The following is a 24,273-nucleotide window of genomic DNA, read 5'->3' as shown; positions in this document are numbered from 1 at the left end:
AGCAGGCATGGAAGGAGAGTGAGGTTCAGGGAGCTGCGGGATGCTGCCAGGGGAGGTGTGGGGGGAGCTCTAAACTAAGCCCTAGGGGCACCCTCAAGGGAGCCAGAGATGAGAGGGACAGGTACAACCACAAGCTCCTCAGAGCAGAACGACCACTTAATTTGTTTTTAAAGGAATATTTGCCCCATCTGTTCTCTCATGTTGGCCTTCATCAGGAGTGCCTGCTTCCTGCCCATCCAGCCGTCTGTGCATACAACAAATATTGACAGCACACCTACGACATACCAGGCAAACCGTAGTAGTGCCTGTTCCTAAACCACTTCAAGGATTAAACAAGAAAATGCACAAAAGGTGTTCAGCACGGTTCCTGGCTCAGACAGCCTTCACTGAGCAGAGAGCATTATGATGATTTTGAGATATGCTAAAATATAGAGAGATGGTAATTTTTTTTTAAAGATAAGAATCAGTAATTTACCTGCTAGGCTTACTATACTCATTTTGTTTTTGTTTGAGACGGAGTCTCACTCTGTCGCTCAGGCCGGAATGCAGTGGTGCGATCTCAATCTTGGCTCACTGCAGCCTCTGCCTCCCCAGTTCAAGCAATTCTTGCGCCTCAGCCTCCCAAGTAGCTGGGATTACAGGTGCCCGCCACCATGCCCGGCTAATATTTGTATTTTTAGTCGAGACAGGGTTTCACCATATTGGCCAGGCTGGTCTCATCCCAAAGTGCTGGGATGACAGGCGTGAGCCGCCGCGCCTGGTACTGTACTCATTTTGTATCGTGCTGTAACAGATTACCACCAGCATAGTGGCCTCACACAATCCACCTTCTCTGTCTAACCGCTCTGGGGTTCAGGAGCCTGGCATGGGTCTCACTGGGCTCAGCCAGCAAGGCTGCCTTTCCTTCTGGAGGTTCTAGGAGAATCCGCTTGGTTGTCTTTTCCGGCTTCTAGATCCACCATCAGTCCTTGGCTCCTGTCCCCCTGCCATCATCTTTAAAGCCTGTAACATCAAGCTGAGGCCTGTTTGGCTGCTCGGGCTGCCATCCCTGGTTGTCGCTGCTGATGTCCTCTTCCACGTTTAAGGAGTTTTGTGATTACATGGCCGCCCCCTCCCCACCCACCCGACCCCATAATCCAGGATAATCTCCCTGCTTTAAAGTCAACTGATTAGCAAGCTTAATCCCACCTGCAACCTTAATTCCCCTTTGCCGTCTACCTTGACATTCACAGGTTTGGGGACTAGAATCCAGACATCGTGCATGGAGGGGAAGGAGCGTTATTCCGCCTTCCACAGTGACCATTATTTTTGTTTCCTGTTTCTCACTTTATTTGGTGATTCTGTCATAGAAATCTTGCTCTCCGATCTGAGGAGGATTCTCATCTAACTCAGCACTCGTCTTTTATTAGGCATACGTTGGCCTCACCTAACAATGGGGCCTTGAGACCAGGAACCACAGAGTGGGTTTTGCTTGGACAGATTTGGGCTGGGGGAGTCTGGCTGTCTTCCAGGGTGGGAGGAGACAGTGGGAGTCCAAGAGGTGAGGGAAATAAAAGACAGTAGAAAATGAGGCTCCTGGGAGCAACCCACAGGTAAGCCTTGCCCACTGCCATGTTGCCAAAGACATGGAGAGTGAGTGACACAGAGTGGGTGCTCCATCAATACTGGTTGGCTGGGCAGATGAATGAGAGGGCTGGTGACCCTGGCACTGTTACATGAGTCCTGTAACTATGTCTCTTCTCCCCACCTGAGCACCTCAAATTTCTACCCTTTGTCTCCAGTGACCTGAAAATAGCACTAAAGGTGACCATGGAAGCCCAGGCTTGCTAGGTTCATGAACTCAGCATGCATTCTGGAGGGTGACCATTTTCAATGACCAATGGCAGCAGCACTGGGACCAAACCGCAAAGGACTGGCTCATCCCCTTAGTAGTTCTTTGTGCTGAACCCTGAGATGAAGCAGGTGCATTCTTTAGTGTATTCTGTCTAGTGGAACAGACAGGGCTAAACACATCTGAAATCCTCCATTGGGTGGAATGAGTAGTTTTGTCATCAGCTAAAGGTAGGTGGGCCTACCAAGAAAAGAAATGAGAAATTAGGGCAATAGGGGGAGGTTTGGAATGGAAAGACCCTCTAGTTTCAGTGTCTAATGGATGACACTTCTTGCCCCTTTAGCCAAGGTTGGATGAGGAGATAAACTTCTTAAGTGGGATATTGGGAACACACATGGGGTTGTGTTTGATTCCTTCGATGAGGGGAGGGCAGGAATATGAAACATCCCGTGTATCAGATGACTACAGGGAGATGATGGGGAGAGGAGAACACAGTATTTGTTTGCTTTAATATTTTAAAAGATCTTGCCCCAGGACCAAGACAATATGCTGCCTAAATCAATCCATATGCCCTGAGCACATCCCCTGACCATACCTTAACCTTAGCCACTGTTTGATGACTCTGACCAGCTTCTGGGTTTTCTTTCTTCTGATCCTATCCCACCAGGAGATTGATGGCAACGCTCTGCTGTTGCTGAAGAGTGACATGGTCATGAAGTACCTGGGCCTGAAGCTGGGACCCGCACTAAAACTCTGCTACCACATTGACAAACTGAAGCAAGCCAAGTTCTGACTTTTTAAAAAAGACAGAAACGAAACCCAAAACAACAGATCTCAAGATTATCTTCTGCCTTACCAACATCCCACCAACATCACAAAATAGACTCTCCTCTTAAAATTAACAGCCACAAAGACGTGTTCTTTTTATAAAACTTGTGAATCTTTGCCTTTTAAAGAATTTAACGTGGACCTTTTTGAAAGGCTCCTCTGTGTTAATAATTTGCCAAAAAATTACAAAAGCCTCTGATTTTTAACATCCCTGTTATGCTGATTTCTCTTAAAGTGGGTCCTATTTGCATAACAAAAGAGTGGGGAACTGAATGCTTATGTCCAAGGAAAGTTCTGGAGGGTTCAAAGGATGAAAGAAGGACCTTTGTCCCTGCAGTCTCCGCAGGGACACCCACCTCAGCACCATCTGCCTCTAACTCTGACCTGGGGACCTAGCCGTGTGAGCCTTGTTTGCCTCAGCTCTGGAAACTGACTTCTGAAGATGACTGCCTCACCTTGCACTATCTGGAAAACTTGAATTATTTTGCTCCATGAAAGAAAAGGAAAAAAAAAAATCTTTTCTATTCCTAGAAAATCTGAAGTACTGTGTTGCTCCGCTAGAGGGCAGACTGCTAATGAAATTTCAGGACCCTCACTGACTGCAGTACCAAGATTATTCAGTACTGAGTGGATGGGTTACGGTGTCTGTGAACAAGATCTAGCCCACACAGAAACAGGGGATTTATTCCACAGTTAGCACCACAGATTGCGACTTGGGAAGAAACCATCAGCTAGAGGGGTCTAGTTCGTATCCAATCATTATTGACTGACTGACTGATACTCAACTAGCAAAGGCAAGAATTTGGAAGCACGCTCTACCCAGATGGGACTTTGGAGTTCCTTCTCTTCCAGAGTCCTCATTGAGGTGTTGAAGTGTTGGCATGCCGAAGAATCTTAGTGACATTTAGCCATGGGTGTTTCTTTAAAAAAGGAAAAGAAAATGTCTCAACGAAGCTTTGAAATGGGAGAGTGTTGATTTCTAGTTACATTGCTGGGTTATGTAGTTGTATCTGTGGCTAATTTTTCTAGTCCTCAACAAATACACAGACATGCTATTATGGGGTTTAATTCAATTTACAGATAGGTTTTCCTTCCTCACCGTGGAGTAATAGAAAAAATTGATTTTCTGCCCCTTTGCAGCTGTGTCCAGAGAAGGACAATGAATCCACAATTTATTAGGCAGAGGGACAACTTCTCCACCATTCATTTTATCCTTCCCTTTTCTCTGTTTCCCTCCCTGTCTCTTCTTCTTCTTCACACTGAGCAGAAAACATATCTTCAAAATGAATTCACCTTTGCCATGTGCATAATCTCTTCCTTAAAAGGACATCAACAGTGTCGGAGATGAGGAGATGAACATTAGATTTTGGAATTTCTGGGAGGGAGAGGGTTAGGGATGACTCAGGGCCTCTTGGCCCAATGGTGAATCAGAAAAGGCACCCCTTTCTCTGGAATACAACCTGAGCAGGGGTCTCAGTTAGCAAGTGGAGCAGGGTTGGAGCTCAACCTCCTCACCCCTTGATCAGCTGCCATTGTGCAGAACATGAATTGCATAACCTTGAGGGCAGCCCTGGGTAGATCTGCATAGTGACCCTCTATATAGTTAGAATCCAGATGAAGGCCATAAGAATTCGTCCATGTCATGCCGTTAGACCCGCTTTGATGTGCTGTATTTGAGAAAGCACATCGTAGCCTCCTTTTCAGAAACACAAATGGTGGCTGGACTGAGAGCATAGCAGAGAAGGGGAGGAGGAGAATGTACTAAACTTGCTCACTGAATTGAGCTAGAGTGTGGAAGAGCTTGATGTCTGATGGTTTTGTTACAGGAAGGGGTTCCTGATCCAGACCTCAAGAAAGGGCGCTTGGATCTCATGCAAGAAAGAATTCAGGGCGTGTCCATAGAGTAAAGTGAAAGCAAGTTTATTAAGAAAGTAAAGGAATGAAAGAATGACTACCCCATAGTCAGAGCAGCTCTGAGGGCTGCCAGTTGCCCATTTTTATGATTATTTCTTGATACTATGCTAAACAAGGGGGGATTATTCATGCCTCCTCCTTTTAGATCATATAGGGTAACTTCCTGACATTGCCATGACATTTGTGAACTGTCACGGCACTGGTGGGAGTATAGCAGTGAGGACAACCAGAGGTCACTCTCGTTGCCATCTTGGTTTTGGTGGGTTTTAGCCAACTTCTTTACTGCAGCCTGTTTTTTCAGAAGGTCTTTATGACCTGTATCTTGTGCTGACCTCCTGTCTCATCCTGTGACTCAGAATGCCTTCGCCATCTGGGAATGCAGCCCAGTAAGTCTCAGCCTCATTTTACCCAGCTCCTGTTCAAGATGGAGTTGCTCTGGTTCAAACGCCTCTGACAGGTTCAGCACCTGAGAAAAGTACCTTGAATCAGGCGTTGGGGCAGAGTCTTCAAGATTTTAAGGTGATAGGTCCTGTCTCTCAAGAGTTTATTAATCGTAAGTACTCACTGCTGGTCTAGGGTTAGATACATTTCCCTCAAAACAGCCAGGGACAGGTTATGTATTCAGAACTGCCAGTGCGAGAACAATGAGATCCAGAAAAATCCCACAAAAACCCAGGTTTTTCACTCATCTTTTTTTTCTCAATCTTCCGATACTTGTGGTACCTCTTCCGTGAACAGATACCTCATGTAGTGACTTCCAGTATTAAGTTTTCAAAACTTCCTACCCACCCTCGTCAGTGCCTCCCTCACTACAGAGTCACAAACATTGGTGCTCTCAAGTAAAAATCAGCCCCAAACAATGTCATAGAGATCCCTCGAGTAGTTTTCAGGGGAGAGATAGGTTCTCATTTCAAGTCTCGGAGAAAACTGGATCCACATTCACGTGGAACTGCTCTCACGGAGGTGCTATCTCATTTCGCATTAAACTTTAAGCAGGACAGATTGCTGAAGCCATGATATTTAAGGTTTGACTTTTTAAAAATCTCATTACTCTTAAAATAAATGCTGCCACATCAGAGAATAACCTGGGGAGGAAAATCTTCCTTGACTGCTTCTGCACTGAAATGCAATTAGCCAACTAAATTATTGTAGCAATACTGCAATTATAATTAATTTTCACCCCTCTCAAAAATCTTGTCTAACCAGGAGGCTAAATAGCTTCACAAATGTAAAACACACCAGGCCATTTCCTCTAAACAGATCTTAAAGGGTTAGGCCACGTGGGTCACCCTTGTCCAAATGAGAGCCGACTTGAGGGCCTCACACTTGTATAGATATGGTACTTGTTATTCCATTGCAGTAGCTTTGCTTCAGGTTGTAGTGAATAATGATATCGTTTTGCATAATTCCAAATTAGAGTGTGTATGTGTGTGTGCCTGTGTTCGTGCTCCAAACATTTCCAATTACACTTGTCTGTTAAACACTGAAAAAAAAAAGATCAAGAGACAATTCTATTGCCTAAAGCCTTTTAAATATTTCATGAATCACATTATTCCCTGTGCGAAGACTTTAGGTGAAAGCCGTGGGTCTTGTCCGTGTGTGTGTGTGTGTGTGTGTGTTTCCTGACACTGTAGTTGGAAGAGCCTTAGGAAGTGAGTGCTTGGGAGTGTACGAGACATTGCCTTTGCTTGGTTTGCAATACGGAGGCAGAACCCACTGTGGTCTGGTTGCTACTACTAAGTGTCCCCTCTTATTCTACTAGGGTATGCCCTTGAGGAAGCCGGGTGACCAGGGCTGCTCTGGGACTCTGGGCCTGCCCCCTCAGGAGGATGATTGTATGTGCCAAGCCTGGGCTCCAGGTGACTCTGGGGAAACGCCTTGCTGGGGAGCCCACGGCAGGGAACAATTGTCTTGTGGGCATTTAGCACCTACCAGAGAGTACACGGAGCTCCCAACATTTCCCTGCAGCAGGGCTGCTACCAACTATATTAAATACATTGGGAAGGAATATGGGACTAGGGCTGGTTTACTGGAGAAGGAAACCAGTGAGAGAGGGAGGCCTACACCATAAGTTTCTTAGGAAAACAATGAAAGCAGCGATTCTAACAGCCCCAACTCTTCATGCTGCAATAACCTATTTTTGTATCTATGTGCTGTATGGAATATTTCTTATTTTTTTTAATTAAAATTCTTTTAAAATTATTTTTGAGATGGTTTTAGGAGAATTTTGTCAAATCTCTGAAGATAATTGGAGATGCCCATAGGTGACCAGGGACTGAAATTTAGTCATTGTCAGAAGGTCTTGAAAGATGGAAATATTCTGCTCTTGTTCTAAAGAGACAGCCAGGTTTTCATATGTGTAATCCGTCAGCAGGCACCATCTGACTTCTGCTCTGAAGGGGTCACTTCTCAGCTCTTCTCCACTGGAGATAGAGGGGAAGGGGATTGGACTCACTTTTTTTAAAAACCTCAGATAACAAGACATGGAATTGTGAAAGAGTAGGTGATTTTTTAAAAAATTGCAATCTTTTTTTAAGGAGAGGGGTGCAAACCTGTCCATGGGTCTGATTTTTTTTTTTTTTTTATCATAAACATTCTAAGAACTGAGCACCTGCCGGGCTCTCCTGTTGCCTTGCCCTGTGCCCCATCCCTCCCCTGTGGCATGAGAGGGCCACACTGAGAACACTGGGGATGGTCCAGCAGGTGGTCAGACATGCAGGAGAACAAACCTTCTTGTTTCCATTCTGTGATGTCAAACCCAGCAGCATCACCCGCCTCCACCTGCAGGCAGCTCCTGTGTGTCCCGCCCTGCTCCTGCAGGAAGAGCGCTGGGCACCTCAGCTTCTGGGGTGTTATCCACTCTGACGGTTATCCTAATCCAAGATGATCCCTGCACAGACAATTGGAAGCTGGATTTTTGGAAATCTAGCATTTGCTTGAAAGAGAATCGCTGTTATTTACTGCCACCAGATAAGGATAATGAAAACAAGTCTGCTAACAATAGATTTGGTGTAATGGTTCTAATGCTAATAAGCAACTGCTGGGACACTTCCCATGGTAAATTCCTTTGTGGTTTCGGTGGTGTTATCACACATGGGCCTCACCAAGATGCCGGCCTGGAGAGAACACTCGCTGCGACTCTCCCAGGCTTCAGGAAATGTTCTGGGCAAAACACACTTTTAGAGGAGGATTTGCTTTTCTTCACTGTGCTTTCACAAGACAGGCCCCAGATCTGCGCTCTTAAAATCCTACATAAGGAGCCTGGAGGTTCTCCCCATGCTTAGCATTGGGCTCGATTTCCTGCAGAGGAAAAGATGGCAGGTAGAGCCACGGGTGATTAAACAGTGATGCCAGACAGTGTGGGGCCAGCAGCATCTTTCCATTTGAAGGGTCTACATATACCACACAGACCACCTATACCTCAGCTGTCTTCCCACCCTACCCTGCTCTGGGGCTTGACCACATGGTCTGAACCTTAGAGTCAGTTCCATGCACTAGGCGCTTGCACAGGCCAACATCAACCTCTTCTGTTGGCTTCAACTTTGGAATACACCCGAAGCCTTGCTTCTCTAAACAGCTCATTACAAAATAATGGCGCCTCACTAGGTGTGGCTTTACAGCAATGATGTATGACCGAAGGCTACCTCTACCATAAATGTAGCATCCTCAACTACATTCTTTTTAAAGTGTTGTTGGAAACCCATCATCATCCCTTGAGGGTGAATTTTTTTTTCTTTTTGGAGAAAGCCAAAGCCACTGGGCTCATGCCTGGTGCATGACATGAGTAATCAGTTTCAGGTTTCAAATCATGTGTTTTCACACACATTCGTTTGTCTTTTCCTTGTGTGTTTTCTTACTTGGTACAAACAGTTTGAACAATAACAGCCACAATTCACTAGTTAACTTAAATATTTTAGGCAGGTGTTAAAATAAGGAGCAGCAATGTATGGACTATTTTGAAGGACAACAGTATTTGGATGTATAACAGTCAACATATTCATTTTAAAGTATTGTTACTGCTATATCCTTAGGCATGGTAAGCTGAGGATATTTTGAATGTCTGCAAACATACAGAGACCACCTTCACACGTAGAACCCTAGAATCCTACAGTTGGGAAAAAGAGGTCTTGGGGGACACCTGGACAGCTCCCCTCCAGGGTAGAACCTTCTGCCCTGTGGGTTCCACATTGCTCTTTGGGGGGCAGAGCATGGTACAGTGTGCAAGAAACAAGCTCTCCAAGTCACCTCCCCCCATACCTCCATCTCCTCATCTGGAAAAGGAGGGGAGTCATCCAGATGACCTTTAAAAGCATTTCCAGCTCAGTTACTTTGGCCAAGGCCAGTGGGGCTGTGCTGCCATAGTAGTTATATGCTGTTGACTCCTCTCTCTTCTTTTTCATGTCTGCTGGTTTCTGCCTCTCCTCCTTTGCAACCGTATCTAGATATTTTTTGATCCTCTTCTCTCATGGGCCCATAACTTCTCAAGGCCATGTAAGCACCACTTGGCCATTCTTTCCCACTCGTTTTTTACTTTTCATTCTATTATTTCTTCCTGCCTCCGTGTTTTCTTGTTGGTTTGTTTTCTTTTTTGTCTTTCTCCATTCCACTAGCTCAAATCCTTTGGGGATAGAGACAGGGTAGAAAAAGAAATAAGAGTAAGCCAACTCTGTTCTCCCTAGCCCAGCGGTTCTGATTTCTGTCCAGTTGTCACCCACCCACAGTATTTCTTGACTCTGCCCCGCTTCCTGTCCAATCTCCACTTGTTCTATTTCTCAAGGTCTAACCCTCTCAGCTCGATGCCTGAGGTTGGGAATGAGAGTCTCCGCCCTTCTGAATGTTTCATTCTGTGACTCACCCTGATGTCCCACTGAGGCGCCTCTTGAATCTTCATGAAGCACAATGCCCTTCTCACTAGCTGTCCCTCTTCATTCAGCCCTGAAGCTTAAGTGACCTGGTGCCAATTCGATGTACCTCTTGAGAATCACAAGCTGCTTCTCCTGCCATCCTACAACCTGCATGGAGTCACTCTGACATCCAGCAGCAATTCAGATAATGCCAAAGTTCTTTATAGAACACAGCACTGTCCAGACCCAGTTAGCACTGACTGTACAGCCTCATGACCAAAGCCGGGCCAGAGCCTCGTGTGTAAGTGAGGAGGGTCCAACCAGCATGAAAAACGAAGGACAGTGACGACATCAGAAGCATTTCTGGGGTGTGGTATTGTTTTTGGACATTTACAAGACTACTGAGACATATGCAATATTAAGTGGCTTGTGTCTGAGTAGGGAAAGATAGTGACATATTTCCCAAAAGAAAATGTGGTTTAGAGGAAGGAGAAAGGCAGCATAGCTCTGGGGAAAAAAAAAAGTTTCCATTCCTGGCCTTTCTCCAGCACAATTGCGCACCTCGTGGTCTTTCTAGAAGTCAAACGTGTTTCCTCCTCAGGAACTGAAAGTATTTCTGTCTAAGCGTGAGAAAGTTTGAGGGACTTTGATTTATTTTATTATCCATTGTGTTCTAAGCCATATTATTTAATTTTCTGTCATCTTCTAGCTATATCTTTGATCACTTGGGGATTTAAAAAAAGAGCTCCTCTCATTTTATCCTCAAGAAAATATGAAATATCATTTGCTTTACAGAGCAAATATTTCCATGTTATAGATATCTGTTGATTAGATTATTTCTCTACTGTATATACTTAGAAGTAATTTCATTCACATAAACATTTCATATTTCAAATGCATTTGTGGATAAATTTGCTTTTCATTCTATTCAAATGCAAGAAAATGAAATAAACTGATTGAATAAAATCATTTTATGATAATTGTCTTGCTGCTATTTTTTTTCACTAACAGTGAAAACTTTTTGTTACTGAAGTATGACTGTAACATCATGAAGCTTCTCCCTTCATGGGGCCAAAAGGTGTGTTTTACCAGCTACACTAGGCTGTCATTATCCAACAAGACTCCCACTAACCAATGAGGGCGCATGAGTTAGTGAAATCCGTGTTCCCAAGCTCGTGAGGTAGAATCATGATGATTGAAATGTTATGTCTTTTGTTTTGTAAGTTGACAGGTTTATTTTCAGAATCTTTCTTTCAACTCAGCCTTAGTTAATCTCATGTTTCCACCTCTTTATGCTACTTCTCTACCCCATATACCCACTTGGGAGACTTCCCGATCTCGCCCCATCTGGGAGAGTGGCAGCTGCACCTTTTCCCTGGTAAAACGTCTTACTTTATTTGCACACTATGAAACAACCAGAAACCAACGGTGCAAACAGGTCATCTCCTCATCCCGGTAAGATAGAAACAGGGTTGACTACTTTCCCTCTTCTCTACCGAGACGGTCTTTCCTCCCTTCTAATTAAGGATTTTCAGAGGGGGTGTGTGCACATGTTCATGTGTGTTTCTATGATTGGGTTTGCAAACTAAAAAGAAAGGTCATCAGTGAAAGTTTGCACGTCATTTGCTTGTGCTGAGGCACATGTGCAAGAAGGACTCGGCGTATGTACTGCAGATATTCTAATTGTATGAAAATTCATTGTGCTTTCATTTCTTATGAACGTAATGGAATCTTGGAACATTAGTTCAACTCCATGTTTTACTTGGAAGTGCTCGGGGAGAGAGAAGCTTTCAGCTTAGGAAATGGTGTCGTTTTAGGTCCTAGCTTCTTTAAAAACAAAACAAAACCAGTGGATCTAATTTTGCAGACTAGACATTAGTGAATATAGCTCATTGTAATGGCGAGTGGCGTTTACATTGGAGAGAGACAGCAGTAAACCCTGTTACCTGGAGAAAAGGCCTCTCCTTAATCTTTGCTCTTTGCAAGCATGCTGAAATCAGTGTTTCCTAATTTTGGGACAATCCTCTCACCTCAAAGTGTTCCTATGTAATTGTGTTACATAATGGGAAATTGCAATAGGCAATTTGGTTCTGTAATTCAGTTTGCAAAGCATGCAAACATAAGATAACTAGGTTAAATGCAAATCGGCATTACACTAAGGTACCGAGATAGGGAAAGAAAAAGATGCTGTGTCTATAACTTAGAAACAACATGAATTTTATTCCCCATGTGCCTCAAAATGTAGAGTTTATTAAAGTTATTTATCCTCTAGTTTAATTTCATCACATACTGTGCATACATATACATTATCTGAGTATGAACACACATGTATTCTTACTGCATATATTTACGATCTCTCATTTGTCGTAAGCAGGCTGTAAGTATAGCGTGTTACTTAGGAGTGAGTTGGATGTACTTATTTTTATCATACACAGTGTTTTCATAAATTGACCATTATATATAAGACACTACATCAAAATGTGCTTTAAATCTTTCAAAGCCTGTTATTGTTTGTAACTTTTGCAGGGGGGCAATTAGTTCATTATTTAGAGGTCAATTTTTCTGTTTTTAATGTATTCTCTTAAACAGTGATTGGTATGTACACCACAGTCAGGTATGTACAATTTCATTAAACAACCACTACTGGCCTTAATGATTTTAATAGTTTGGGGTGGTTTTTGTTTGTTTGTTTTCATTTTTGATACAGTATTTTTTTCTAGTACAATGCATCATGGGCCTGGGTATGATTCAGTGAGATTTCTAAATCTTAAGATTTCAACACAATGTAGTACTTTCTGTTCATGCTGTAAAAAGTATTTCTGTATTTTCAATAAAGAATAAAATTTATGTGAGCTTGTGTATGTTTTATCTGATCAACTTCTCTATGTTGATTACTCTTTCATTAGGACTGGTTCCCATAGGTAGAGAGCAAGGATAAGCTTTTTCAAGGTGGCCCATAGACAACTGAAGCCACAGAGGCTGATTCACTGCTGCCTGGAAGGCCCCCGTCACCTGGAGACCTGCTGTACCTCAGGGCAGCCAGCCCAGGCCCCACACTGGTTCAGGAGAGAATTTTTTTTTTTTTTTTTTTTTTTTTTTTTGAGACAGGGTCTCACTCTGTCTCCCAGGCTGGAGTGCAGTGGTGCAATCACAGTTCCCTGCAGCTTCAACCTCCTGGGCTCAAGGAATCCTTGTGCCTCAGCCTCCTGAGTAGCTAGTTCTACAGGTGCACACCACCATGCCTGGCTAAGCTGTGTATTTTTTACAGAGACAAGGTTTCGCCATGTTGCCCAAGCTGGTCTCAAACTCCCGGGTTCAAGCAATCCACCCTCCTCAGCTTCCCAGAGTGCTGGGATTATAGGTGCGAGCCACTGCACTCGGCCTGGAGAGACTCATTACAGAAGTCCAGGGTTCTCTAAGAAGCTTACTCTGTTCCCCTGACCTTCCTATGATCACAAAGGGGTGGTCTGGTGCAGGCAAGAAATGTGAGATTTGATCAGAGCCCCGAGGGGAGTGTCCACCCAGGGTCATCTTGCGCCAGTCTCTCCTCTAGGGTCTCTGATACGGTTTGAAACTCTGTCCCCACCAAATCTTATGTTGAAATGTAATCCCCAGTGTCGGAGGTGGGGTCTGGTGGGAATGTTTGGGTCATGGGGGTGAATCCTTCATGAATGGATGAGCGCCATCCCCTTAGTGGTGAGTGAGTTCACACAAGATCTGATTGCTTAAAAGTGTATGGCACCTCCCGCCCTCTCTTGCTCCTGCTCCTGCTGTGTGATGTGCAAGCTCCCTCTTTACCTTCTGCCAAGAGTAGAAGCTCCCTGAGGCCTCCCCAGAAGCCGAGCAGAAGTCAGCGCCATGCTTCTGTACAGCCTGCAAAACAGTGAGCAAATTAGACCTGTTTTCTTCATAAATGACCCAGTCTCGGGTATTTCTTTATATCCATGCAAGAATGGCTAACACAGTCTCCTTCTTGGTCAGTAACCAGAGACAAGAGGGCCTCCCTTCTCTGTTAGGGAGAGGATTAAAATAAATTTCAGTGCTTGTCAAAGGCCCTCAGACAGTGTCTGCAGAATCTAGAGTCCTACTCCAGGGTAGTCTACTCCTGTTGGTTGGTTGTGGCTCTAGATTGAGGGTCACGATTCCTTCTGGATTTTGATCCAGCCCCAATCCTGACCTGCCGACTTCCTACCCAGAGGCCTCTACCCTGTCCCTAAGGCTTAGCAATGATCATTGGCAAAGGCAACACGCTTCTCAATGAAAGCAATTCAGGGGGTTAAAGGAGGTAATCCTCCCATAACCGTGTCCTCGATGGCTGGGTGAGGTCAGCAAGGAAGGCCAGTCTTGGGGAGTGTTGGGGTGCAGGCCTCCAAAGCCGTCTCTCATCATCTGCCCTTGGTTTGCTTACAACTTAATAGACTGAGAATTTTAATCTTGCTACTTGTCCCGCCTTGAACAAAATGATTTCCAAGCTCATATCCGTCCTCTCTCCCCCAGCACGGGTCCACACTGAATGACCTCTCTCATACATCCAGGAAGTCTAAGTCTCTGAGCCAACACAAGTAAATACACCTCCAAGTGCCCTCACTTACCCGGATTTAAGGGTCCCTTCTCTGAGTCTGCTCTCCTCCAGTAGTTAGACACAAGCTCTCAAAACCCAGCTTCTTTTACTAGTTTTTTCTCATCACAGTTGTACAAACAATAGTATCCTACCTATAAATGATCCAAGATGAAGAAATCCTGACATAAATGTTATATTTTTCTGTCAAATCTGAACACAGATTTGGCCACCTGAACACCTGAACACTTTCAGGCCTAGAAAAGAAGGAGAGAAGCGGCCAGGCACGGTAATTCACCTGTAATCCCAGCACTTTGGGAGGCCGAGGCAGGCAGATCATGAGGTCAAGAGATCGAGATCATCCTGGCTAACATGGTGAAACCCCATCTCTACTAAGGACACAAAAATTAGCTGGGTGTGGTGGTGCATGCCTGTAGTCTCAGCTACTCGGGAGGCTGAGGTGGGAGAATGCTCGAACCCAGGAGGCGTAGGTTGCAGTGAGCTGAGATCGTGGCATTGCACTCCAGCCTGGGCAACAGAGTGCAACTCCATCTCAAAAAAAAAAAAAAAAGAAAAAAAAAAGGAGGGAAGCATCTTGCCCTGGGAAAACAGTTGTGCCATGTGGATGATTAGACATCATGGAGAGACGGGATCAGCAGTTAATGAGCAGAGTGAGGCTCAAAGTTGATGTACAGGTGTGTGCACATGGGAATATGCCTATGTACGTACACTGCCCCCCTCACTCCCTGTTTCTCACAAGCCAGAAGACAGACCGGACCAGAAGCCACAAGCCCAGATTTCAGTCCTGGCTTTCTCACTGACCAGATGAGGGCTTTGGGCAAGTCAGTTCACCTTTCCAGACCCCAGGGAGTTGGACTAGACAAGGTCCACGTTCCGCAGCCCCACCCTGGCCCGCTCTAATAGCCCCTGGGTCTATGGCTTAGCTGCAGAACGGGCTGTTTGTGACTAGATTCATGAACTTGAGAGTCCTGAGCTGGTGGGACTCATCAGGGCTCTGTAGGGAAGAGAGGAATTATAGGAGATATATAGCTAAGACCAAGATGACCTACCTCAGGGGTCTCTCTCCTGATTATCTAAGTAGTAAAGTATTTCTTAAGACCAGAATGGAGTTGATTTTCTTTGGCAAGTTACCGGAAAAGAGAATTTCCCACATACTATGTGAATCACTGTGAAAGAGATATTGCTCCGTTCTAGGAATTTAAAGTGCCATCACATATGTTGAGCATGGGCAGATCCTGCCTTCTGATCTCTGACTAAGAACTTCCATTCATTCTAGTGCTCAATGAACTAGCACATTTTCCCATTACCCCTTTCATTAAAAAATCATTTTTTAAGTAGAATTGCTTTTCTCCTTGAACTCTTCACCAAGGTTGATTCGATATCCATTTAGGAGTGGCTCCTAACTTATTGTTAACCTATTAGTGGAAGCAATAAAAAATACTGAAAAATGAGTGTTATTTAAATGAGAAATATCTCTGTAAAATCCCCCAGGGTTGGTGCGATGGAGAAGTGGTTCTGACAGCATCTCTGTTGATGGTTTCAGACTATCAGGTTTGGCAACAATGTTTTGTTAGCAGAAGTTAATCAGCGAATCCCATTACTTAATAAGGTTATCACTCTGAGCAAAAGCCGCAAATTACGCTCTCTTTCTCTCCAGGCTGAAGACATCATCCTTAACATTTTACATTTATAAGTAATATCTCGTTAGCAGAAACAGGGTAAACAGAAGCACATGGGAAATGCCTTTTGTGTGTAATTCAGGATGATATTTTCATTCAGAAATTTCAAAGTCATGTAAACCTGCCCCCCTGCCAAACTCCTCCATTATTTGGTGCTGGTTTGGACTATATATCCTAAAGAGGTAGGAAAACACACCTTTTTTCATCATCAGCTTCAGGAGATACCCTGTCATGGCCACCAAGAGTAAATTCGCAGGCTTGTAAAAGCCTAACTCAAGTCACCGCCAACCCTAGGTGGCTCTGCTCATCAGCCTTGTCCAGTGATTTAGGGATGGGGGGAGGGCCCCTCTCTTTTAACAAAACCATCTCCATTAACCCCTGTGATTCTCACTTGCCATTTCATCATGGAATAGTCTATGAATTTTGTCTCAACACTCTCTCACCCCTCCCGGCTCCACCCCTTGACTCATGTTTGTGTTTAAACTCCATAGCATCAGCGGCCAAATTTCCTCTGTGTGAGTTTATGCATATTCACCTATCCCTTTCCCCGTGGGGCCCAGGAACCTCCGTGAAGTCTCAGGTTTTGCTGAACTGGTTGGCGTCAGCCTTGACCTCCCACCACGATGGCACTATTGTCCCATGTGGCATAATGGTGAAAGTGTCATGCAGCGGACAGGAAGTGCTGTGGGAGCTCCTTCCAGTCCAGGGGTTGGGGCGGGGGGCGGGCAAGGGAAGCTGCTCCCTTGGTGAAAAATACAGGACAGGAGGTTCTTGGGAGAAAGGCATCTGGAAACCAGGAGGGTATGTAAGGGAGTCTTTCTAGCCGACATCACCTCCAGAGGGGCAGGGCTGTGTCTGAGCACATCCCGTGCACTCACAGCTGCGTGACCCTGCAGACCTGCTCTTCCATCTCCATCATCTCTCCAGTTCAGCAGTTGTTGCCTTTATTTTTTCTTTTTGGCTCAGAAAGCTGCAGAGGGGAGGAACTTGAGGGTATTTTTTTTTTCTGGCATGTTTTCTGTGTGCATGTACTGTCTCTACCTCATTCCAGTTGTTGATGACATTTTCCTTCCCGCCCTTTCTCTCCCCTCACCCCACCCCTCTCACCCACCCCTCCCATGCACTTTCCAGTCCGTAGCATTTTTTTAGAGCTGCATATAATTTCCCCAGGGAGAGACTCTGTGTTTTCTGGCTGACTTATTCTTTATATATTCCCAAACACTTTTCCCCTTTCGGTTGCACCTCTGTATCCTTCCTCCACTTGGCTCTTGAAGCGTTTTTTTCTTGGTGTTTTATTTCTTCCCCTTGCCTCCTCCACTCCCGCCCCCAGTGGGAACATCTCTGTGCATGTCTTACAGCCTTACATTTTCCACCAAAAAACACATTTCCAAGGGGCCTTAGTGACTTGTGAAAATTCCTTCCAAACCTGTCTCCTGGAAACAGGATGGCAGATGAAAGATTTCTTCATTAAAATTAGACACTTTAAAGAGGCATCCAGTAAAAGCTCTGAAAATCCCCAGTGGGTCTTTGTCTGCATCGTGCTGGTGTGGAAGCTAGCGGGAGGTCAGGGCTTCAGGGAAGGGCCGGGACAAAGGGCTCCGGGGTTCCATTACCCCCATTTGATGACACAGAATCTCTCCCGCGGGTGGGGAGCTTTGAGCCCGATGGGTTGTTCACCGGCTTTCTACCCCGTGGCTCACACTACCATTGCTGTTTGCAACAGCTCATGTTGAGGTGCCTAGAGGTCCTCGTGACCCACCCTTTTTGGAGAATGAATATGATTTATGACTTGAAAAACTGGTCAAGGCTCTAGACCTCATTCCAAGCTGTGATTTCTCATTTGGCCTTCTAATATTTGATTATGTAGCTGGGCGGCGTCCCCTCTAAAAAGCAGCTTTCGTGACACGAGCCAGCTCCCCGCTAGGGGTTTTGAGCGGACCAGCAGAGTGTAATCAGAGCTTGCAGGAAAATCCTGGGCAGGGCCTTAGGAAACTCAGGGCCTGGGAAAGCGGTTTTCCAACTCTAGCTGAAAGCATAGGAGAAGGAAGACCAAGGCCGCATCCTCCTGGGGGCCAGGCCAGGCACTGGGTGCTTCAGGCATAACATCTGACTGATTTCCCAATGACCCTGCACTGTGCGCACCTGACGGGGAAGCTGAGCGCATGAGGACAGCTCAGGCACCCCTGAGGGGCTGGCAGGAGCTCCTGTGTGGGAGGCCTGGGTGCTTCCTTGAGGACAGAGGCGGGGCAGTCCAGCCTTGAGAGGACCTGATTCTCCTTAGTGTGGTTGATGAGAATTGAGGGAAGACTAATCCCATTTCCACTGGGTTTGGGTCCTCAAAGAAGAGGCCACCATGGCCACTCCAACCTCAGACTGAGCAATTCCAGGCTCTGCTCTTCCTGACTCGCAGGTGACAGTCCTCCCAGACTCTCTCAGGTGCCTCTGCCCCGTCACAGCTGAGAGCCACTGAGGGAGAAAGCACACCTGGCCTGATGGCCTTCAAGAATTGCACCCAAAAGAGGGAAAACTGTTCTGAAACCCCCTGACACCTCAGCCTCCCACCCTCGCCCATTTTTGGAGGTCTCTGCCGAGTAACTTCACAGACTGGGCCTCTGTTTCCTCATCTGTAAAACAAAGGCGTTGAATGAGGCCTGGCTTTTGAAGTTGTGTTCTGAGGGTCCCTGAGGGTTGGGGGGACAGACCAGGCCTCAGCCTCCTGCTCCCAGTCATCTAGAACTGCTCCACTTTGATCTACTTCATATGTTGGAGTGTATGATTATGTTTGAAGAAAGGAATCCACTGTTGTAAAAATTGTCTTGGAAGCCAGTGGTTTTTGGGGTCCCTTTCAGATCTGTCATTCTGTCCTTCCAATAATCTCATATCACCTGCAGGTGATGAGTCATTATCATCATCATCATCATCATCACCAGCTAAACTCGTTTTATTATCCAGAGAGTACAGGCAAGGTGAGTGTAGAATTACCTAGACACGGCCAGGTGCAGTGGCTCACACCTGTAATCCCAGCACTTTGGGAGACTGAGGCAGGCGGATTATGAGGTCAGGAGTTCGAGACCAGCCTGGCCAACATAGCGAAACCCTATCTCTACTAAAAATACAAAAAAAAAAAAAATTAGCTTGGTGTGCTAGCAGGTGCCTGTAGTCCCAGCTACTTGGGAGGCTGAGGCAGGAGAATCTCTTGAATCCGTGAGGCAGAGATTGCAGTGAGCCGAGATCGTATCACTGCACTCCAGCCCGGATGACAAAGTGAGACTCTGTCTCAAAAAATTTTAAAAAAAGATTTATCTAGATATTCCTGCCCTTGTTTCAAACTGGCAGGGCACAGAATAAATATATTATCACTTCCTCTTATTCCCCAGCAAGAGGATGGACCTTCAAGCTCTGTGCAGAACCCCAAAAAATCTGTTTCTTATTAATCACCTCCACAAAAGGTCATAAGACTCCCTGAGATGGGTGGGCTATTAGTAGCCCAGACTTGGCCAATTTTGCCTTTCACTGTTATCCACAGAAAGTAAATTGAATTTACAGGGCAGCACTCAGAGCCCACAAAGAAATGACTTGTCCCTGAACAATTAAAAAGTATGGAGGGCAGCCAAAGTAGAAGGAAAATAATGGTGAATGATGACATTCGTATTCCAGAAAATTAAATATATTTATTTATAAGAGTGAGGAGGTTCCAAATGGTCACTAGAAAGCTGATTACTTTCACTAAGAAACAAGCCCTACCAAGAGAATCCTGAAAGAAGGAATTTTGCAGCCAGGGAGACCAGTGTTTAGACTCTATTTTATCTTCCAAGCCCCATGACTTTGGGCAAGTGACATCCTCTTTAAGCCTTAGCTTGTTCACCTGAAACACGAACATAATAATCAGTAGTAGCTTTTATAAGTGAGAATGGAAGAAGATAACAGACAAAAGCCCCCAACCATTTCTTCCTTTCTCCAACTCCCAGTGTCACTGAGGACTCACCAGTTCCAGGAGTCTGGGCCAGTGGGACAAACAGAATGTTCTCTATCCGGTGATTAGAGACTAGATAAGTTCCCAGGAAGGATGAGAGAAGTCACCAGGAAAGGGCAAGGCAGGGTGATATGGTTTGGCTGTGTCCCCACCCAAATCTCATCTTGAATTGTAGCTCCCACAATTCCCACATGTTGTGGGAGGGACCCGGTGGGAGGTAATCGAATCATGGGGGTGGGTCTTTCTCGTGCTGTTCTCGTGACAGTGAATAAGTGTCACGAGATCTGATGGTTTTATAAAGAAGAGTTTCCCTGCACAAGTCTCTCTTTTTGCCTGCCACCATCACAGTAAGATATGACTTGCTCCTCCTTGCCTTCCATCATGATTGTGAGGTCTCCTCAGCCATGTGGAACTGTGAGTCCATTAAACCTCTTTCCTTTATAAATTATCTAGTCTCGGGTATGTCTTTATCAGCAGTGTGAAAACGAACTCATTCACAGGGCTTCCCTTTCTGGATCAAGATTCAGGCCAGCTTTCCTTTCTGAACTGGTCCTCACTTGGTTACTCAGTTAACCTCCTGCCCAGATTCACACATCTAAGAGGAAGTAGAGTTGGCTAGGCCACCCTCCAACCTATTGCACATGGGACTGGATAGGACAAGGAGAGGAAAGAAAGACAAAATGTCTTTCACTGAGACTACCTTACTCCTGTAGTGAGGTGTACGGGCTGCACAACTTAGAGTTGAGCCTAGCCCTAAAAAATTGGAGTCACTGTGACAAAGATAATATTTTACTAGCTCTTATAACTTTTCTTTTATAATCCTCTTGCTATGATCTGCCTCATTCACAGGATCCTGCAGTAGTCAGTTCCCAGTAATGAACACAACAGGAAGTCCAAGCATGGGGATTTGGGAGCCAGACTATAAGAATTTGATTCCTGACCCTGTTACTTCCTAGCTGTGAGTCTTTGGACAAGTTATTCCACATCTTTGCATCCTCACTTGTAAAACAGGGGTGCTAGTAGTAGGCCTATCTCATAGGATTGTTCTAAGCATTTAATGAGGTCATGCATGTCTAATATCTGTCACAGAATAAGCACTTGTATTAGTCATGATAAGTAAAGCAAGCTACAGTAACAAACAACCCAAAATATCCAGGGCTTAACATAACACTTGTGTTTCATTTATACCACAGCCCGATGTGGGTCCAAGCGTTCTCCTTGAAGAAGAGACCCAGGGATCTAGTCTCCTTCCATCTTGTAACATTACAATCCTCAACATGTGTCCTCTGCAGTTGCCATGGGAGGAAAAGAGAGAAAAGAAGGATTGCGCAGAGGGAATTATACCAAGCCTGCAAACTGCATACGTCACTCTACCTGCATTGACCCAAACCCCATCTAAGTACAAGGGAAGCTGAGAAATATAATTGTCTTCCTGGGTATGCAGGCAGAAAAAAAAATGGGATTGGTGAGCATCTCGTCATCTCTACCGTTGTACATATGAAGTTTAGCCGATAATAGTGCTGTTATGGTTACCACCTATAGGAATGGGCATGGAGGGTGGGGTAAATTAATGCACAGGCAAACCTAAACTTCAGATGAGGAAACTCAAGGTTAAGCAAAGGATACATTCTCCATCTTCTTCACTTCCTTCACCTTTTGCCTGACCAGCCCTCCTGGGAGCAGGTGGGCTGGTTTGAGGCTGCTTTGAGCCTCACCTCCACAGGACATTCCTACTTACCTTCTGGCAGAGGAGCTCCTGGCTATCAAGAGATCTAAAAGGCAGTTGGCAAAGGGACAAGGGAAAAACCTGGAGACTAGATTATTTAAATGAGTTGATCACTTCCCAAATCAATGACCATTAGCTTCACTGATGACCTGCATAATGTTCAGCTCTGTCCCTGGTGATCACAGATGGAGAAGGGGGTCAAACCTAGGGAGTTACATGGATCCTGATGACAGTCAGATGGTTAGAAGTCCCTTCGCCATTCTTTTTCTAATTTAATGCCAATGCTGGTTTCCCAAAACACCTCCAGCATGTATGCATGCCTTAGATATTTGCAGAAAACCTATCCAGAAGCCAAAAATGTGATCAGGCCTCTGCTCTAGGCAAGAATGGACTCTAACAGGCCCATTCCTCCATCTGGGTGGACCCCTTTTACTTCTTTGAGGGACTCAGGATATAAGCCTCCGAAAAGCTACTGATACCCCAAGAACAAAAATGGACAGAGATTTTATTTTGGCCACCTGAAGAAAGCCATGAATAAAACACCTTCTCAGCAGGCAGATATACCTGTATATGCCATGTGCAGTAGCAGTGGACTTGTCCATCCTTTACTGTAGACTATCATTGTATCTAAATTTCAAGCAAACTATTAGGCTTAACATCCTTGTTAGAACATTGAATACTGAGGCACAGGTGTGGGACCCATGTCAATGAAGTCTTTCATAGCCAAACTTATAGTCCATCTTCCTCTGTCCATCCTCCCAAAATCCACTTTCACACGTGTTCCTGTTGTTTCTGCCAACAGACTAACCAGGTCCTGCAATGCCTTAGCATGCAGCACTTCCATCCTGAGGCAGGGACTATAGTTTCTCATTTGGCTATGCTGAGACTTGACCCTAGCTAATGACCTAGAGGCAGCAGGGGTTGGAAGTGGGGGTTAGGAAGATCTTGAAGAGTATATACACCATCTTGTGAGGCTTCAGAGGAAGTCTTTACATCATCTTCAAGCAAAGGGAAGCTGTTTTCCTGTATTAAATAAGAGAGGCCTGCTTCTGCTGGCCTGGAGAATTACGGAGAATTGGTGGCTGGAGATTCTTATGCACTTCCAACATACTGTCCCTATCCCTAGTCTCAGGGTACCACTCTTTCACCTTTAGAACTGTGAATTTGACATAGGAGACCCAACCATGCAAATTCAGTAGGCTTTGCAGCTCTGCTACTATTATTATCAGATCCTGGGTCTGATTTTCAGTAGTTTGTTCTACAGATGCAGAAGTTAGGGGCTGCCATAGAGGCCCTCTGGCTTTCCCAGAATGCTCTAAGTTGGCAACAAGCTGTTTTGAATTTTTTTGTCAGGCATTCCAATGTCATCAAAAGCAGCTTGTACCTACTACAATCCTTATAATTATGATCACCACATTCTACCAGTCAAGAGCCATAGTCAATGCATATCCCAGGGGTTCCCAAATTCGCTGCATATAAGAATCACCTGGAGATTTTTTAAAACGTACTTACTGTCACCTGGCTTTCATCCATAGATATTTTGATTTAATTAGTTTGGGGTGAAACCTAGGCAAGGGGATTTTTTTTTAAAGCTCTCCCTACGATTTTAATGTACAGCAATTTAGAAACTATTGGCATCTCTGAATGCTTCATCTTCTACCTGTACTTCATCACAATTAACTACAGGCAAAAGCCTTGGTGATAGTGAAACAAACGCACATCAGGGGTTGTTACCAGTCCACTTACCACCAGCAATGGGGGCCCTCCACCTTTAGACTAGTGGGCAATTCAACTCCAAATTCCATCTTGAAGGTCTGCTTTCTTAGGCCACTCTTGAAACCATCTTTTTCCAGGTTCCCTAGAAAATAGAGACTGAGCAAATCTTATATGCTAAGGCTTTTAGGGGGAATGAAATTCCAGGAAAGCAGGAGTGAAGAAAAGAGATAAACAGAGAAAGAGAGTTAGCAAATATAAAGTGCATTACTGGTCGGGTGTGGTGGCTTATACCTGCAATCCCAGCACTCTGAGAGGCTGAAGCAGGCAGATCACTTGAGGCCAGGAGTTTGAGACCAGCCTGGTCAACATGGAGGAGCCCCATTTCTACTAAAAATACAAAAATTAGCCGGGTGTGGTGCACATGCCTGTAATCCCAGCTACTTGAGAGGCTGAGGCATGAGAATCACTTGAACCCAGGAGGCAGAGGTTGCAGTGAGCCAAGATTGTACCACTGCACTCCAGCCTGGGAGACAGGGCGAGACCCTGTCTCAAAGTAAATAAATAAAGTGCATTACCAAGCTGGCCACAGCTTAATGAGAAACTGATTCAGTCCTGCAGGATGTCTTCAGAGAGACCATACGGGACTATTCACCCTCAAATAGTACCTCTCAGGAGAGGCAGACAGAAGGATTTTCCTCCAATTCCCATCTCCAATTGGTCATAGTTTGCTAGTTACCATTCCTGGATTTGTGTGTGTATGAATACCAAATGGATCCCATAGTATCTTGAATCTCCATAGTAAAAGGAAAGTCCCATGCCAGCAAATGAGAGGCAAGAGATCTATGGTACAGGAAGTGAGGAGAGGCATTGCATCAGCTGTCTATTGCTGTGGAACAAACCACTCCCAAAACTCAATGACTGAAAACAACAACCATTTTATTTGCTTACAACACTATAGGTGAGCAATATGGACTGGGTTCAGCTTAGTGGTTCTTCTGTTGATCTTTCCAGGGGTTACTTACATGGCTGTAGTCATCTAGTGGCTTACTTGGGGCTGAATGGTCCAAGATGGCCACAGTGACATGTTGGGCAGTTGGTGCTTCCTGATGGCACCATTTCATCATATGGTCATCCTTCATGGTCGCTTCTCTTCATATGATCATTCACCCTCTTGGAGGCTTTC

The 24,273-nt window shown here is 45.1% G+C and overlaps 1 protein-coding gene across 10 annotated transcripts in view; it reads left to right on the top strand.

Moving 5' to 3' along the window:
- Window positions 1–12,290, top strand: part of SCML4 (Scm polycomb group protein like 4) — a 127,169-nt gene extending 114,879 nt beyond the window's left edge. For 9 of the 10 annotated variants that reach the window (XM_073022383.1, XM_073022388.1, XM_038001059.2 and 6 more), the window contains one exon: window positions 2,499–12,290. In XM_073022383.1, coding sequence (XP_072878484.1) covers window positions 2,499–2,624 — 126 coding nt within the window. In that variant the 3' untranslated portion in view covers window positions 2,625–12,290. The remainder of the gene's footprint in view (window positions 1–2,498) is intronic. The other variant, XM_073022387.1, reaches the window with a different exon arrangement.
- The last annotated feature ends 11,983 nt before the right edge of the window (window positions 12,291–24,273 follow it).

Source organism: Chlorocebus sabaeus, chromosome 13 (genome assembly GCF_047675955.1).
Source record: "Chlorocebus sabaeus isolate Y175 chromosome 13, mChlSab1.0.hap1, whole genome shotgun sequence".
Classification (NCBI taxonomy): domain Eukaryota; kingdom Metazoa; phylum Chordata; class Mammalia; order Primates; family Cercopithecidae; genus Chlorocebus; species Chlorocebus sabaeus.
Note: the sequence above shows the minus strand (reverse complement) of the source record. Positions and strands in the feature narration are given on the sequence as shown.